General features: G+C 37.6%; 1 protein-coding gene across 13 annotated transcripts in view; it reads right to left on the bottom strand.

Annotated features, from left to right (window-relative positions):
* The window catches only part of CDC42BPA (CDC42 binding protein kinase alpha), a 184512-nt gene that overhangs the window by 99923 nt on the left and 69914 nt on the right, over positions 1-14675 (bottom strand). For all 13 annotated transcript variants that reach the window (XM_017730140.1, XM_017730150.1, XM_017730145.1 and 10 more), the window contains 2 exons: positions 14502-14597; positions 9887-10035 (listed from right to left, as the gene is read on the bottom strand). In XM_017730140.1, the coding sequence (XP_017585629.1) occupies positions 9887-10035; positions 14502-14597 (245 nt within the window). The remainder of the gene's footprint in view (positions 1-9886; positions 10036-14501; positions 14598-14675) is intronic.

The raw sequence follows: 14675 nt of genomic DNA, 5'->3' as shown, positions 1-14675 counted from the left end.
TAACCTGAACTCAAACTCCACAGTTCTACTGCTCTGCCATAAAATTGAAAATATGCCCACCACATGAAATTACATACTGTGTTTATTTTTCACAATGCCTGTGCTCCGCTTTCTTCACCCATTAAATGAGGATATGATAAGCTATCTTCTAATTCCCAGAGTGTGTAAAACTCCAATATACCTAAATGGGATGCCCAGTTGACCCTATTCACCACCTCATTGTCAAGAATTACTGTGAGACAACTTTCATCTCTTGCTTCTTTGGTTTTGCAAAGCTTTGTAAAGCTCTCATGGCTTCTGCTTATCACTGTGTCCATGTGGCCCTCTGTAAAGTCACCTCTTTTCAGTCACTGAGCCAGCCCTGCACATGCAGCTGCAGCTGCACGAAGATTTTGGTGTACCAGATTAATCAGTATGGAAGCAGTTCTGGTAACAGTTCATCTTTTGTTAATTAAAAACATTGCTGCCTATAGACAAGGAAGCATATTAAAAATGAAGTGTGCTTGTATAAATACAACGTAACAAAATATTTATATGCAAAATTAGCTTTAAGTCAGCTTATGATAGCTCTGGCATCTGAGGAAGATTGTAAGAATATGCTTCTTTTAGAAGATTACTCCCTTTTCATCCTTGAACATAGGAATATTTTAAAATTTTTTAAAGCAACTCTTAAGAAAAAACAATAGCTCAATTAATAGATAAGCCTTTATGTTTAAATCACAGCAAAAAGACTATAATTTGGGGGAAAGAATATTAAACGAATACATTAATGCTTGCAACACAGAAATCAAGGAAAAGAATAAAAGTATGTCCTAAAATCTCTCATCCCATAAGGCATTCAGAATATGTTTGGGCAGGTTCAGCCTGTAATATAATCTTTATTCCAACCAAAAGGCAAGGAAACGTGCAGGAATAAGCCAGACTAAGCTTGAAGCATATGTCTACAGTTCTCCACCATATCGTGCAGCAACAGACATATGACATAAATAGTTCAGTATGTGTTTTTTGCTTTTGTTGTTGTTAGAAAACAAACAAACCATATTGACAAGCATGATCCAAATATAATAAGCACTGTGACTTTGGCATAAAACCCCTGACAGCAACAGACTAAGGAAGGAACTGTAGCCAGAGGCTACAAAGGAAGAAATGCATTTGGTCTAAATGTATCCCAGTATATGCAGTACTTGCAGTAGCTTGGCAGAAAAACATCTCAGAAATTTAAAAATAATTAGAAAAATAGTCTATACTGTTTGCTGAAACACACTAAAATTACACTCATTAAGAATGAAGTGTTATTGGAAAAGCCTTTATATTCAATTTGCATATGTAAAAAACCTTTTTCTTTAGACACAAAGCACAAGGCACAATGCTTACTTAAAAACAAAAAAAAGCAAATATATATTTTAAAAAATACCTTGGAAAGGAACTTAAGGCCTGAATTTTCAGCTCTTAAACTTAAGCCAAATTCTAAAGGAGCTGTACTTACATAAAAGTACATTCCTTTCTGTGCTAGAAGTTCAATTTCCTATATGAAGAAGACGTAACTTTCCTACTATTGTATCAGATCAGATTTTAGTCCCGCCTCCCCTTTTTTTCCCTTCTCCTCTAAGCCAGTGTTTTCTCTTTGTACCTTTCTAATGCCCTTTTCCAGGGCTTCACACACTGTATCTGATTAAGAATTACTGAGTTACAGTGGCAGCAATATCACTGCTTCCTGCTGCACAAGGAAATGCTAAAGGCTGCCCCCCCAAATAGCTAATAAAGAAAAACTGAACAGCACAAACATCACAGCACCTGAGTCAATAAAGATTTAATACAACTTTTCAGATAAAGCTCCACAAGGTCTTGCTTCCCTGACCCCAACCACAGAACCTTCCACAACTGAACCAAGCCTGACCTTATGCAAGCATCTGCTTGGTAAGCAGTATTCTAATTTGCAGGATGTTAAGGGACCTATTTTTTTCTCATTTAAGAAGTTAAAAGCCAGCAATATTTTGCTGTTCTTAGAAAGAATCACAAAGTAGGCTCCTCTATCAATGCAATGGCAGGTCTTCTGGAAATGCAAGACGGAAATGCTTACTGGAGAACAGCTTCACTGCAGACAAGGTTATTTGGACTGATACCTCCTTAACTGCCCTTTCATGAATCAGATTCTTGCATGGATATCTTATAATAAGATATCTTGCAAGGTTATCTTAATTTACTATGAAAAAAAGGAAATGGTTGAGGCAACAGCCATTTAGTGGTTGAGGCAACAGCCATTCAACTCAGAAATTCGAACATCAAATTTCTACTTGTCAGATCTGAAAGTTCAGATACTGAAGACGTTTCACTTCAAATCCACCAAATATTCACTGGGAAGAATGCTCTAGCAAGAAACCAGGCTTTAAAACACTTCTTATAATACATTCAAGCATCTCAATGTTAGAGCTTTATATGAACACTGCAGGAATTTCTGACTCTAAAGCCAAGTTACTATTGCTTGTTTATGCTATGACAAATCTACATGACACTCAAAGTCAGATAATGATAATGAATTTGTCCTGTGCAGCTTCTAATCTTATGTAATCAAATAATATAAACTCAATTGTATTTCAAATACTAAAAAGGAAACACAGGGCACATAAATTAGATAGAGGCATTTCAAGGAGGAACTTGAGGAACACACAAGGTATTAATAAATAAAAATTAGAGACACTATGAAAGGAGGTAGGTATGAAATAAATCCTGTGTTCACAAAGGGATAATGAAATGGAAGGTCAGTAGAAGACAAAGCATGAGGCAGATAGCTTCTTTTCCATACAACAAAAAAACTTGAGAATAATGAAGACTATCAAACAACTGTCATCCTCATTTCTGCCTGCCTCATTCTGAACTTAATAAACAACAACAAAATCACTGAAAGTTAATTACCAACTCTATCTTGGCCACCAAACAAACAGTCGCTGGGACAAAAAAATCAGAAATAAGGAAAATGGTTTTGTCCTACATTCGGATGTTGAATTTGGATATCAAAGAAAGCGGTAGGAAAAAGTATTCCTAGGTCTGAAACAATCAGAAAAGAATGAGTGTAAAATTATAGTTTAACTCACATGAAACCAGCTTGCAAATGGGAATGTTTTGTCCTCAAAAGAAGTTATTAAATTCTGTAAACACCTCCAACTTCATTAAACATTGAAACAGATCTCATGTCAGAGCTATAACTGTTCTAATGTGGACCTTTCTTCTGCGAACACCAAAGAAGTCAAATCAATCTTTACTCCAGAGGCAGCAGGAGCTCTTGGAATGTTCTGTCACATTTAGTATCCTCTAAGTGTTGCTTTAAACATTATTACTTGGAAGGGAAGACCACAGGTTTTTCTGTAGAAAACTTCAGGCATTAATAATTTTCCCGTTAAGAGTTAAAAAGGACCCTTTCCAATCCAATTCTATTTCTAGTCTATCTCTTTCATTTTCACTTTTAGGAGGGTTTAAACACTGCTGTTTTATGACAACCACAACGAGTTCCCACCTAAGGGGGATTACATGCCACCTGGCAGAGTGCTCACATCCATCTGCCTTTCAAGAGTCGTACCCAGAAGATGCACAAACCGGCATGGAAAAGTAGAAACTCTTCATCTACACACTCCTCCTTTTCCTGTGAGTCTCCTTTCTAGTGAAGGAGAACTAGTACCAGCTAAAGGATGGGTGGGGACTCAGAAATAAAGCAGGGGTGCACTCCTTGAGTTGCTGGCCTTCCTCAGCTGACAGTAATCAACAACTCTCCTTTGTTAGGAGGTCAGTGTCAAACATTAAAGGGGAAGGTTTTACTGTAAGCTGAGGGTATCATACATTTATGATACTCCAACTGTTTCTCGTGCCCCTTTTTCTTTAAAATCACAGTGCCAGATATCCCAAGCACCACTCAAGGGATGTAGGGGAGAAACAGGCACAATGTAATGAACAAAGATTTTATTGGGAAGACCGGCTTAAAGCAACTTCCTACTATTCTCCTCCTCCGTAAGATTGAAGAATTGACCCAGGTTAGTTAAAATGTAAAGTTACTTCTCACTTGGCCTGGTGTCCTTGTTCAGTTCCCTGCACAGTGCCACAAACATCTGTTTCAGCAGAGAAGAAGGAATGCCTGGAGCTTGGGTAGAGGGGAACAATGGGAGGAAAAAGGTCCAAAGATACATTTGTAAAGGCACCTCTGCTGAAAGGACTACTCAAGGCTACTGTCGCTTAAGGGGCTGGATTTAGGGTTTTTAAGCTCTTTCTGCTTGAATAACACAGAATATACATATAGATCCATACTAGCTCAGTCACCCACTATAAAGCTTTCACTCAAATTAACACTCCCACTAGACACTCTGGGAAACCATTTGCCTTCTCCATGATGTACAGCCAGTATGATCCACTAGCTCTTGGCACTCCAAGCATCTGTGGGCCTTTTATTTCAAAATACTTCTAGGTCATGGCAGGCTCCTTTGGAAATCCTACCAATGAACTGTAGTCAAAGAGCATTAACCTCATCCAGTCCTCAGCACAGGTCAGGTGCCACCCCGAGGGCACACTATGAGAGCAGCTGCCAGCATTTGTACCATAGAGGGTCACAGGGCAGAATGAAGGCCCAGATAACCTTTGTATCCAGCCCCTCCTCAGTGGAAAAATAGAGCGGAAACAACTCACAGAGCTCTCCTACCTCTGTCACAGAATACCTTGTAAGGAAGCATTGGCTTACCAAACACTCACTAAAATAACTTTCTGTCCTGCAGTTTTCCATGTAAAACTAAACCATGCCACATTTCAAAGCAATACATTTTCAGCAACTATCAAAATAATCTTATGTTATTTTTTTCCTTATATTTCTAGCCCTGTTTCCTTCACTCTCAGCACTTTGTAAGGACATCTTCATGTGTGTATTCCACATTATGTCTGTTGCAAAGTTTGGTAAACATTTAAAATACGATGTTGCTTTCTTTCAAACCCACAATGAGGGCTCACTTTACCAAAGGCCAGAGCACTTGGCTCATCCTTGTGCCAACTCAACTCAGACACACCGTGCAATGCAGCTAACTCCCAAGATGGGCCTTCCACCCCTACATTTTCCACTTAAGCAAATTAATGATCAGTAAAGATGGGATACACCCAGAAGACAGAAAACCACTTATTCAGCAAGTCAAAAATGGATACATTGGCACTGAAACTTATAGTTGAAAGTGAAATGGATCCTGCAAAGGATCCCAGATTTCAGCTGCCTGCTGACAGTAAATATTTCAGGGATGTCCCTAAGATGATTTCTACTGAGGACAAATAGTACCTTCCTGTTAAAAGCAAAGAGGCTGGCTTGATAGGGAATAGCTTTTATGCCTCTAATGGATTTATTCCCTTATGTTCAGAATTTCTCAGAAAGGATGTCACATCCTCAGACAATTCTGCCGCTCTACATTTTAAGAATTCAAATGTTCCAGTGAAGCTCAGCTTAAATTTCAGAAGCTGATAGAGAAAATCAAAAGAAAAGGGGAAAAAAAAAAAAAGGTATCTGGTGGTTTAGAATGCTAAAATCCTTCCAACTAAAAGACAGCAGCAACCAGAAATCCAGAAACACACTGATGGAGCTAACTATAATCTCACATTCCTTCTGGAAGTGGGTGTGTTTATGCTTTGCAGGCCTATCTTTTCACATGCAAAAGACAATACCCAAAATGTATGTAACTTAAAGAGTTTGCCCTGTGGTCTTAACTACCCTCCATAAACTTAACCAACAAAAATAGTAATTAACACAGGTGTTTCATCATCTTTCCAAAATATTTTCTTAGTAAGGAGGTAACTAAGGATTGTTTTACCAGTCAATAGAAAGAGATGACTGTTTAATGTGGGTGTGTGCCAATATATGAAAACTATTTAAAATGAGTGTTTTTGCAGTGGTCTGGAGGATCATGAGCCTAAATGTTGAACACTCCCTAGCTGCAAATTGGCTCTGCCCTGAATCCCTATGCAACCCTGCACAGAATAAATAAGTGGAGGAAAGAAAGTCAAGATGGAAATGATTTAAGCACATTAACACTTATAATTCTGTCCTATTCAAGAAGCTGTAATGTCCCAAATTAAATTTAGGGCAGAGACAGACTTAGATGCACCCTTACTGAGGGGCTACCTTGGAAGACAGCACAAAAGGCAGGGGCACAGACAGTGCAGGGATGTGCAAAACCACCAATGGCACACTGAGTGTGCCCAGGACCAGCTCCTGTCCAGAGGGCATCTTCTGCAACTCTCAGTGGAAATTGCTTCCTGTAGCAGCCAGGCCTTCTCCATTCCTTTTTTACTCTACAGGATTTAGACAAAATTAAGAATTTATACGTTACATAAAACTGAGAGAAAACCTGGTTCACCAATGAAATCATGATGGTGTTGTAGGAAAAACAATTTTCATGTGTTTGAGGTAACACAACATGCATAAATAAAGTGTAGCTACCTAGCTTAAACTGGTAAGTTTTACTGCAGTCCACACCTGGATATTTGATACTGCATGCAAATCTAAGCTTTTAACATATGCCATGAGGAATTAAATAACAACACAACCTCGAAAATAAAATAATATTAATGCATGTAGAGACTTTTTTCAGAGGGGGAAAAAAAAAAGAAAAACAAAAGAAAGGTGCTAAAATTATCTATTAAAAAAGGACAAATTTATGTTGATTCCTAATAAATAGGAAATCTTACCCTGTATGATACTACAGCTTGCAGAGAACTGGCACAAGATAATATTTAACCTTGGCCTAAAAGCGAGAATCACTTCATTGGTACAAATTTGTAATTGAAAGTATCAGGGTTAGGTATAAGCTTGCCAACCAAGTTGTGCATTTGTGAGAGATACAAATATGTACTTTCTTTCTCATTTTGAACAGTTGCACATATATTTAACTCAGATGAAGTTTCTTTCTAAAGCTAGCCTTGGAGCTGTCAACATCACTTGGTAGTGCCAGTGCTGGTGAATTCATAGCAATGGCAAAAGCTATGATACTAAAGAAAAGACCATTTTGTTTACATTCTGAGCCATCATTTAGCTATCAGGTAAAATACTACAAGATTTGTTCACAGAAATAAATTAGTCAGAAATAAAAAATTATCCAAGATTTATTGAATCACATATTTGTTGAAACTAAAAAGAGGATAAAAAACCTGAGAAAACATTAAGAATACCCTAAAAAATGATAGTATTGATGTTATTTTTAGCTAGCAATTTTTCTTTTTCTTAATTTCACGACGTACCAGGAGACAGCTTCGAAAACACCATGCAATTTATCTGCACAATTTTATTAATATCTAGATTTTTATCTCCTTCCCACTATAAATTCATCCTGCAATCCCACAATGCTAGTGCAGAAATAGCATTCAAATTTGGAACTGAAAACTTGAAATACTGCAATTTAAGTAATGCTGAGGTTGTTTGTATTTGACATTTCAGAACCTTGGCCTATGTACTTTAGGAAAGTGTCTTGCATTTGACATCAGAGTGGTTGGCACACAAACAGCCACTGCAATCAGCTTCACTCCCAAACAAAAGTGATTGACAACAAATAAGTGATTGATGCTAGAAAGACACAAGAGGAGTGACACACTTAGAAGGAAAACAGAAATACCATTTTTAAAAAGTACAAAAAACATTCAGAGAAAACCAGAAAATTATCATCAAAGTACATCACTATGTATGGTTAATGTGAAAATCTATCCTGAAAGAACTGGGGCACTAAGAGGAAACAAAACAAAACAATCTGCTATCTTACTGTGTGAATAGAACCTTGACCAAAATACGCCTAAAGCACGGTTTCTAGTCCAGTAGCAGCAACCCAGATCAAATGCTGATGCACATTGGCTATTCATGTGAAATACCACTAGTGCAGCTGCTACATTAATCCAGCTTTTAGCACTATTTCCTTCTTTTTCTCATACATCCTTTGCTGCGTGGAAGGCACTCCCAGGAAAGGATGTGGCCACCATGGTTAAGCCTTCAGGAAAAGAGCATTAATGGCATTTAGATGATGTGTTTTCTTTTCCTTTCTTTTGCTTTACCAGTTGCAAACATCTTAATAAAACTAACAGTGGAACAGGTCTCATTTCAAAGGCTGATCATTTAACATATACTCAAGTGCTCTTTACATTTTTAATCTTGCCAAACATACCTTTATAAACAGGCATTGTATTACAGCAGCACTAATGATAAAATGCTAAAATAGCATTTAGAACTTTATGAACATGTGAAGATCACTGGCAACGCCACAAATCAAACAACAAAGGACTGAGAATGCATAGGGGCGTTTTTAAAAAGAAAAAAAGAATAAATATGCAAGCACAATAATTAGCATACTGTTTTCAACTGCAATGCTACTATTTTCATCCCAAATTTTACACCAGCACCTATTTCATCTTGGGGACACTACTGTTTGAGGATGGAAACATCACATCTGTTGCACATTACTTACCAAGAGTACTGAATTACAAAGATTTTGATCTGTTTGGAGGAAAAGGTAGGAGGAATCTATTCTTCTGAAAAGAGTTACTACTCTATATGCAGATTTACTGGGTAAAAGACCTGGCAACAGTAGATAGTGTCTCACCAATTTACCCACAAACACATCTTAAGAATTAGATCCAAATTAAATTCAAAGCAAAAACCTTTCACACCAGGTCCTAAGCCAAAAAAAAAAAAACCAAAAAAACCCAAAAAAGGCAGAAATAACACAGTTCAAATCTTCAATACTCAAGGAAAGTACTCTGGGTTTTTCCATGAGACATTATCACAAAGCTCTCTTTAGCAGGTAGACACAGCTCTTTAGCAAAACTAGCCGATGGAAAAATATTCCAGAGGAGTGTTTTGCAATTTAGCACCACCCCACCTACAGCTCTCTCATGACAAGCCAGAATCGCAAACGAAATAAAACACAGCCCACTAACACACCAAAAGCAACCACAATACACCTTTTGGACAAAAAAATAATCCTAACCTCCCACCCCTCCCACACAGACACCTTTTTTGCAATGAAGCAGTCAAGTGGGAACAGTAAAAGAAGGCATAGTTAGTACAGACTCTAATTAGGGGCGATAGATGGATGTATCAAATGAGCTCATTCTGCCAGCTTAATGATTCAGCTTAAAGAATGGGAGTTTTCCTCCTGACTTCTGTCAGAGTCGAGTACATCTGTTGAGTGCATTTGAAGATTCTGCCTCTTGTAAGATAATCTTTGCATACAAGAATTACCATGGAGTTCAGCAGAGAATGATACATCAAGGAAAAGATGATGCTAGTTTTGTGGAAAAATCAATCATGGTCTCCAAAAAAGCTAGACACAAATGACTTAATATTTTCCTTTGAACACAGTCTGGTTTTATATATATATACACCAAGGTAAAGATAAGTACCACAATTTAAGTACTTCCATTCATTTAGCTGCCCTCACTTTATTTTAAAGACAATATCCTTAAGTCCAAAAGAAGATGCTGAAAAAAAATTCAAAGCAGACAGTGGTGTGTTTTGAGCTTCAGTATAAATCAAACAGATTAATGAAGAAACAGAATTTGGCCTTTCAATAAACCTGTTCTAAGTTGATCATATTTCACAAACAAACAGGTTTCCAGCTTTGCTTTTATAAATTATTGATCATTAACTCTCAAACACACCAGTGTGCAAGGTTCATGAGGTGCACTCAGAGGTTCATTCATGTCTCTGATGATATGGCACAAGTTTAGCAACAACTCCAATAACCACAACATGTGGGCAGGTCGGTTCTGCTGTGCTTACTGTCACAGAAAGTACTTGTTACCAACTTAAACTCTAAAAGGAACTAGTTTCACTCTATCAAGTAACTCTCCATAACTCCAACAGGAATTTGGAGCTCAAATTACTTACCTGTGAACATAATGCAACTGATGAACTGAATCGATGGCTATCACCATTTCAGCCAAATAAAAACGAGCCATATCTTCAGGGAGTCTGTCCTCAAACTTGCTGAGCAACGTAAGCAGGTCTCCTCCAACATAGTAATCCATAACCAGGTACTATGCAGTGGGAATGAAAAGAAAACAGAGTGGGGGGGGCGAAAAAAATCACAATTTATTGAGTGAATAAGAGACTAAATACTAATTGAAGCATAAAAATTAATTCACTGCAAAAATTATTAAGGACATTAAAAAACCTAAGCAAGATGCTTAGATGCTCTGAAAACAGTAGTCAGTTCAGCTGCAGTTTAACATTTAGCCTTGAATATTTTTCATATTTATACCTCCCCAAACACAGTAAGCCATGACAAAATAGTATCAACTTCATCCAAAGTCCCATCACCAAACATGAAATATTTAGATCCTCTGGATTCCCTTATGAAAACAGTACCCTTTGCTAGCATGCAAAAGGACTAAAAGATTAAAGCACAGACCTATAAAAATGAAACAAGTGTGTTGATTTATAATCTCATTTACGTTGCCCTGATTTCCAGACTTTCCCTTTCCTTTTTTCCTACCATCTTCTTTTCCCATTAAACACATCACTTTGGAGTGTTAAGTTTTTAGACTATTCAGATTAAGGCAAAGTCTGAGAGACTTCCAGTGACCCACAGCATAATTTCAGAAATTGTTGACATTACACATGATACAAGACTCTGCAACATAAAATACAACATGTCACCTTCTCTAACTGAAAGGATGGAGAAAAATATTGATTTCTTATGTATTAATGAAACACAAAACTTGCCAGCCATTTAAGTGGGTGCAAAGACTTTAAAGAAATCAGAGCCTTTCTGCACCTTACTGTATTTACAGAATGAAGCAATCTTTTAGTAACATAATTTAAATGGCTGGGAAAAGTGAAACTTCAGTGTGAAACTCAGGATTAATATATTTTAGCTTTGTTTAGTTTGGTTTTAATTATGAAACAGCACCTGAAAGGGCAAATGGGGGAAAGAAAAAAAAAAATCAAGCTAATTATAGCTAACAAACTAATTATAAGCATTCTAATTTTACATGAACTGCTAAGATGTTACTTTCAAACATCATTGTGGAGAGGTCTATTAGAATCACAGAATATCCTGAGCTGGAAGGGAGCCACAATGATCAAAGTCCAGCTTGTGGCCCTACACAAGACAGCCCCAAGAATCAAATCACACCCCTGAGAATAAATTTCCACTGAAGTACAGAGTATCTGGAAGTTTTTGCTTAGAGCTCCAGTCTGTTTCTAGGAAGGCACCCTATCTGCATTTGAAGCAGTGACTCTTAACAAGACCATAAATAATAAAAAGTATTGAAGATGTAACAATGTACACCCCAATTTGTTTCTTTAAAATTCTGAAAATGCAACCTAAAGGGACTATTTACATTACTTCCCCTAAATTGTTTGCCTATCCCATTTTCAGAAAAAGACACTAAAATATGAGGAAAAAAATCTGCAAAATTATACCAGCTCTAGGGAAGATGAGGGGCAGGCAGAAATCTTACACCTGTTTCTTTTCCCTCATATTTTCCATAACAATAAAGGTGATGAACAAAGATTTTTAACAGCTTGAGACATAGTAACTTGCGCATCCTCACTGATTCCAAGTGCATAAAAAAGCACAAAAGGCATTTCCCCAAGATTTTAAATGTGTTGACAGTCAAATTTTCATCTGTTGCTTTGTGACAGGAATAATAAACTTAAATTAAGCTCACAACCCTTACAGAAGATAAATATTGCTCCTACACTCCTTCTGGAACAAGATTGATAGTATTAGTTTCTTGTGTTTTACAGTTTTAGAAAATGCATTAAACCTTTGAAACTTCAGATATTGATTATTAACTGATGCATTGTACAGACATCTCCAAGAGCTGAACTTACTGCTTTGAAAGTATATTGAAAAAAAACCTCCTCAGATTCTCCTAACTGATGTGGGATCTCTGTACTCACTCTTCAGCACTTTTAAAACCTCTGCAACTCAGCTCCTGGATAAACCAAAATAATAGAATTTTGGCCCTTACAACACAGGATTCTGCACCTCCTCCTATGTTTGCAAGAGCACCATAGTAGCCTAATCACATGGAAACCTTCAACTCCTTGAATAAGCCAACACTTAAACCATAACTCAGGGTATTAAGTTGTGCAAATGAAGTTGAATGCATGCATAGGAATGACAGCTGGACCTAAAATCTAAGCTTTAAATAAAAAGTTCCGTCAAATATCCAATGTCAAATATCCATGCCCTTAAAAAAAAAGTTTGGGTTTTTTTAAAGCTTTAAAAATACTTTCTAAATATACGCAATCATCCAGATCTATCCAGTATCTCAAATACTTCTCAAAATACTACTGTACAACAGCATCATCCTTCCAAGAGAAAGAAAAGGACAGATTTAGGAATACTAAATTCTAGTAACTAGTGGAAGCTTAAAACAAGCATTTAATCCTAAATCACAGATTCATTTCATGGAAGGGACCTCTTGAGACCTCATCTGCTCAAGTAGGGTCAGCTAGAAAAGGCTGATGGTGACTGTCTCCAGCTGGGGTTTGAGCATCTCCCAATAAAGAAGGGTTTTCTTGTGCTCTGATGAAACTCCATGTATTTCAGGTTGTGTGCACTGGCTCCTGTCCTCTCACCAGGCACTACAGAGACGAATCCAGCTCCCTTGTCTTCATTCCCCCCACTGGGTATTTACACACACGGATGATAACCCCCCTCTCAATCCTACATTAATTTGGGCTGAAGAATCCCAGCTCTCCTTACAGGAAGGATGCCCCAGTGTCTCAATCACCTTTCTGCGCTCGCAGCGGACTCGCTCCAGTAGTTCCATCTCTCTTTTGCCCTGGGGAGCTCAGACCTGGACACAGCACTTCAGGTGCAGCTGGGGCAGGGCTGAGCAGAGAGGAAGGACCTCCCCTGACCTGTTGGCAACACTTTTCCTTGCAGCCCAGAATACTCCTGGCCTATTTTGCTGCGAGGGTGCAGTGCTGGCTCACGGTTAAGCTTGTTATCCACCAGGACCTCAAGCAAAGCAGCTTTCCAATCACTTGGCCCCCAGCATGTACTGGGTTTGTTTTATTCCACCCCAGGTGCAAGGCACTGCCTTTTTCTTTGCTGAATTTCATGAGATTTCACTCTGTCCAGTTCTCCAGTTTGTTGAGGTCCATCTCAAGGCAAACAACAGTCACTGTTCAACCACATCTACTGCTCAACCTACACAGATTTTTTTTAAAGGCCGCTTCTGTTACACATGATTTTAATAAAAAGCATACAGAGAACTAGTGATGATACAAACTCCCAGTATTACTGATAGTTTGCCCAGCAAGCTGCAAAACTAGCTCCTGTCAGCAGACTATCAAAGATGAAGAACAGAACCTGCTCTGTGCTTAGTGAAAACAAGGAAACTGGCAAGAATAAAACAAATTCTAGCAGGCTGTTGTGGAATATATAATATTTTCCTTGAAATGTTGTTAATGATAAGATCAGAATTACACAATACATGAGATTATTTTTACTGTCCCCATTAACAAAGCATGAAGCTGGCTGGGAGGTATTTAAGCCAACAGTTAGACTTAGAAATTCAGAGCCCAGTCTTCTGTGCAAACCTACCAAAACCCGTGGATCCCCAAGCATCTGAGCTGGCAGAACAAAGTGCAATATAATGGCAGAAAACACTGCAAGTCTGCAAGAGTTCCATGTGTAGCACTTCATGTATGGGATGGACTGGGAGGAATAAATGACTGTGGCTGTTAGTAGTTTTTTAAAGAAATTATTAGAATTGCTAATGATAGAGAATCCAAAGCACAGGGCAATAAAACCCAAACAATCAAAAGCCATCAATGTGTTGTTGTTTACTTTTTCAGGCGTAAATATTACCAAAACTGTATCACAATCAAAACATTTTTAAGTGGGAAGGATTTTATAGAAAATTGGCCACTATTACTCATATTAGCTTCATTTTGCAAGTCATTCAAAATACTCAGAAATTAAATAACATAAAAGAGACACTTTAATCTACAACTACAGCTTCCAACTCTTATTTATGAGCATTTAGTGGCGTTCTTCCATGCTGCAATAACATTTTATTGTTTTGAGACAGCTTACTGAGTTTAAGTCCTCAAAATAGTAAGTTGTTTCAAAACAGGGCTACTCCCTATTTCTCTCTGTAAAACAGTAATCAGCATGGTTAATCATAAAAAACTGAAGTAAAATAGAAAATGCACGTTAGTAAGTCCACTTTTAATGGAATGACAAATTGTACAAAGATTACGCAGATAGACCAGGGTTTATCAACAAATGCAAAGTGGTCTAGAAAACAAAGCTGCCTTTCTGAGGTATTTACAGCAAAACTTTCAAAGTTTTCGACCAGTCTCCACCCTTCAGAATCTTATGCACAAAATCACAGATCCTCACATGATCTGTATAGTCCAGAACACGAAATTAACAAATAAACTACGTTTCTGTCTCAAACCACAACTAAGACTCTGCATTTCCACCCAGACATATATATATATACACACACACATATATAAAAGCAACACTCACTAAATAGTTTTCATCCTGGAATGCATAATGTAATGTTGTGATCCACTGGTTATCTCCATTCACTAACACGTCTCTCTCTTCTCGAAAACAGGCTGTCTGAAGGGGAGATAAATAATTATAGCCTTTAAGTAAAATATATAAAAAAACATTTAGCAAGCTGACTATGTTTTGACA

Source organism: Corvus brachyrhynchos, unplaced genomic scaffold (genome assembly GCF_000691975.1).
Source record: "Corvus brachyrhynchos isolate BGI_N302 unplaced genomic scaffold, ASM69197v1 scaffold101, whole genome shotgun sequence".
Taxonomy (NCBI): Eukaryota; Metazoa; Chordata; class Aves; order Passeriformes; family Corvidae; genus Corvus; species Corvus brachyrhynchos.
The sequence above is the reverse complement of the archived record's forward strand: the minus strand, read 5'-3'. Positions and strand labels throughout refer to the sequence as shown.